Here is a 3,926-nt window from a genome sequence, read left to right as displayed (position 1 = left end):
AGAGCCTTCACAAAGCCACCGTGGCTAGAAAGGAGCTCCCAGTCTTTCAGGAGTCCTCAGACGACGAGGAAGAGGAGGAGGAGGTCGACTTAGAGGCTCAAGCAAATGATACCAACAATCCTCCCGAGCCGGACGCTTAGTTTTTTTTTTCTTTTCAATCTTGGCCGCATGCCTTTTGCACTTTAGTTTTTCTTCTTTTGGTAGCTTAGTGTTGTAATATTCTTTCAAATTTATAGTAGAATCTCTTCTTTCACCTATTGTCTCTTGTTTTCAACTTCTCATGAATTGTTCTGGACGAAGAAAATTATGACTTGACAATTCTATTCAGATAATGCTTAATAATGATGAGCGAATTGCTCTGGCATAAGGGAATTATAACTTTAACAATTTAATCCAATCATGGACGAACTAATCCAAGCATAAGAATTATAACACCAAGTGCCAAAGTTGTTCGGCCTAAAATGCGAGAGTTATTTGTCTGAGTTAGGCTAAAATCGCAGCACAAGGGTTTGCTCCTCTGTACAAGGACGATTTGCTACTTGCTTTAGTGTATTTACTATGTGCTTGTTCCCCCCCCCCCCTTCTTGGACGAAGAGAATTGAACAAGTTCTTTGTTCTGAGAAGGATAGCGACCATGATTGATAGTAATATACTTAGCAAGGCAGAATAATCTAAGATTTTGGCAATCCGTCTGTCCTTGTTAAAGTTTGTAATAACTTATACCTTTACGAAGGTGGTTATTACATTAAGTGGCCTTTGGACGGAAAGTAAGACCCTATTACTAAAGTTTCTTAATTCCAATCGCCTTCGTTTAGGTGACTGATTTTAACTTTCTATGTTTATCAATTGGTGGCTTTCGTCATGTGTAAACCCTAATGGATTATAGCATGCTGGCCGATCTCCAAATAGAGGTGTTTTATTTTGCTGTTCTCTTTTCTTCAAGGTTTTTGTTTTAGACCACCGCTTTGGCCGGTGATAAGATGCTCTTAATCAGATAGTAATATATAACAAGTAAAGAGGCAGTCATAGAGCAAAAGTAGATTTGAATTATATGAATTTTGCTAGGCTGAGAGCCAAGATACATGTATACGTTTCTACTTTTTCATTAATGCGCTATAGTACTTTGTTAGCAGAAAGTTACAGCTTCCAAATTACATCAGATGTGGTATTTTTTCAAAGTGTCCGAGTTCCATGTCCAAGGAATTGGACGGCTGTCAATAGCTTCCAGAAGAAAGGTGCCGCTTTAAACTTCTTGGATAATCTTGTAAGGTCCTTCCCAGTTCGGTGTGAGCTTACCCATTTCTTTACCCCGGCCAACCGCTTCCATTTTCCTCAGGACAAGATCCCCCACCTTCAATGGCCGCCTGACCACTCTTTTGTTAAACTCTCGAGCCATTCGCAGCTTATACAGCTGCATTCTTAGTAGAGCATTGCCCCTGACTTCAGGAACCTGATCCAGGGCCGTGCGAAGAGCAGCCCAGTTGGCGTGTTCTGAATACAGCATGACTCGCAGAGTAATTCTTCTATTTCAATTGGCAGGACAACTTCTGAGTTGTAGACGAGCATAAATGGGGTTTCCCCAGTCGAGTTTTTAGCCGTCGTTCGGATGGACCAAAGAACCAACTGTAACTCTTCTACCCATAATCCCTTGACATTGTCCAACTTCTTTTTTATGCCATTTGAGAGGATCTTGTTGAAGGCTTCTACCTGCCCATTTGCTTGAGGATGAGCAACAATAGTAAAGTGAGCTTTAATGTCCTGATCGGCCAGCCATTCTTTGCGCTTAGGCGTCTCAAACTGCGGTCCGTTGTCAAAGACAATAGACTGAGGCAAACCAAATCTTATAATGATGTTCTTCCAGATAAACTCCTTTACATCATTAGTGGTGATCCCTCTCATAGCCTCAACCTCAACCCATTTAGTGAAGTAGTATACTGCTACTATCACAAATTTCTTCTGACCGACCGCTACAAGAAATTTGGCGACGGGAAGGGGGAAAAGAATTGGATTCAGATAATTGGACGGCTTTTGATACATGTTGTCATGCTTCTGACAGCTATCACACTTCTTTGCATAGACCAAAGCGTCTTCCTTTAAGGTGGGCCAATAATACCCTGTCCTTAAAGCCTTCTCTCCTAATGCTCTTCCCCTAATGTGAGAGGCACAAGCTCCTTCATGTAATTCTTTCAAGACATCCAACCCGTCCTCCCTAGTAATGCACTTCAAGAGTGGCCGGTTAAATGCTTTTTTGTACAGAGTTTTATCCCAAAGCTCGAACCACTTGCCCCTGCCTTCACATACTTGACTTCCAAGGGATATGAGGGTAGGCGTCCAGTTTTCTTGTAATCAATGATGGGATCCATCCAAACATTTTCTCGGTTGAGGAACATAACTTGCTCTTGATCAATAATCTTTGCCGGCTTTACCTCCCAAAATACAGTTCGCCGCACATCCCCTTCGGCCGAGCTGGCTAGTTTTGAGAGAGCATCAACTTGATGATTCTCATACCTTGGAATCTGGTCGAGCACAAATGGCTTCAATGTTTTTATCTCTTCCTGAATCAGCTTCATATATTTACTCATGGACGCCTCCTTACATTCGAAGTCGCCATTTACTTGACTAACAACCAACAGGGAATCCGTCTTTGCCTTTATTTCCAAGGCTCCATCCGCTTTGCACATTCTAATGCTGGCTAGCAGCGCTCCGTACTCTGCTTCGTTGTTTGATGCCTGGAACTGAAATATGATTGCATACTCAAATCTATCCCCCTCTAGTGATTGGAAGATTATACCAGCCCCGCAACCATTGGCGGTGGACGATCCATCAACCATGAGCGTCCATTGTCGCCTTCCCTCTGCTGGATCATGGACGGATTCCACCGTAGGCCGAGTAAACTCTGCGATGAAATCAGCTAAGGCTTGACCTTTGATTGCTTTTCTGGGCTCAAACGCTAGGTCAAACATGTTTAGCTCCACGGCCCATTTTAGCATTCATCCAGAAGCATCCATTTTGTGCAGAACCTGCTTTAGAGGCTGGTCAGTGTAGATGAGGATACTATGAGCCAGAAAGCATGGCCTTAGTTTCCGGCTGGCCATGAGCAGTGCTAGGCCAAATTTCTCCACCAACGAATATCTATATTCGGCATCTTTTAGCACATTGCTTACAAAGTATTCTGGAATTTGTACTGAATCTCTTTCGGCCAGAAGGACAACGCTCACTACATGTGGTGATACAACCAAATATACAAAGAACTTTTCCCCCTCGGTTGGACTTATCAATCGAGGCAGCTGCCAGAGATGCTCTTTAACTTGCTAGAGAGCTTGCTCTGCCTCTACCGTCCATTCAAACTTTGCTATTGTTATTTCCTTAGGAACACTACAAGAGGGGGGGTGAATTGTATGTGTAGAAATAAACGTAACTTTTTGCGGAATTTTAAACTTAAGCAAATAAACAAGCTAGAGGAACACAAGGGATTTTTACGAGGAAAAACTTCTTGGGCCCGACAAGAAGAAACAACCTCGACCACTAGGGATTTTAAACTCAACTCTTTCACTAATTAGGCCAAACAACTTTGTTACAACCTAATTCTATTCTCGAGCCACACCTTGAGTTCCTAAACTCAAGTTCTTGAGCCACTGTTCCCTTAACAGTAGTTCCTCTCAACTTCACTCGAAGTTTTCTCACTCTTACTAACTTTACTCAAAGCTTCTCTCTTACAGAACTTCACTCAAAGTCCCTTACCCCAAAAACCAAAATACAATTGATCGAAATAAGCTTAGTGGAATTAGAGTAAGAAAGCAAAGAACAAATGGCTATTATGAGAGAATGAAGGCACTGACACTTAATTAGTTAAACTCACTTAATTACTTAGTCAGACACACTTTGGAACTTATTTAGACTTCAATATTTATAGTGACAAACATATA

At 42.0% G+C, this 3,926-nt stretch overlaps 1 protein-coding gene across 1 annotated transcript; it reads right to left on the bottom strand.

The window, feature by feature from the left end:
• Window positions 1-1,243: 1,243 nt before the first annotated feature.
• On the bottom strand, window positions 1,244-2,963 carry LOC104899412 (uncharacterized). Its single transcript, XM_010686599.1, has 3 exons — window positions 2,302-2,963; window positions 1,625-2,209; window positions 1,244-1,523 (listed from the first exon to the last, which is right to left on the bottom strand). The coding sequence occupies exons 1-3, from the start codon at window positions 2,961-2,963 to the stop codon at window positions 1,244-1,246; spliced, it is 1,527 nt and encodes a 508-aa protein (XP_010684901.1).
• Between the last annotated feature and the right edge of the window lie 963 nt (window positions 2,964-3,926).

Source organism: Beta vulgaris, chromosome 7 (assembly GCF_026745355.1).
Source record: "Beta vulgaris subsp. vulgaris cultivar EL10 chromosome 7, EL10.2, whole genome shotgun sequence".
Taxonomy (NCBI): Eukaryota; Viridiplantae; Streptophyta; class Magnoliopsida; order Caryophyllales; family Amaranthaceae; genus Beta; species Beta vulgaris.
Note: the sequence above shows the minus strand (reverse complement) of the source record. Positions and strands in the feature narration are given on the sequence as shown.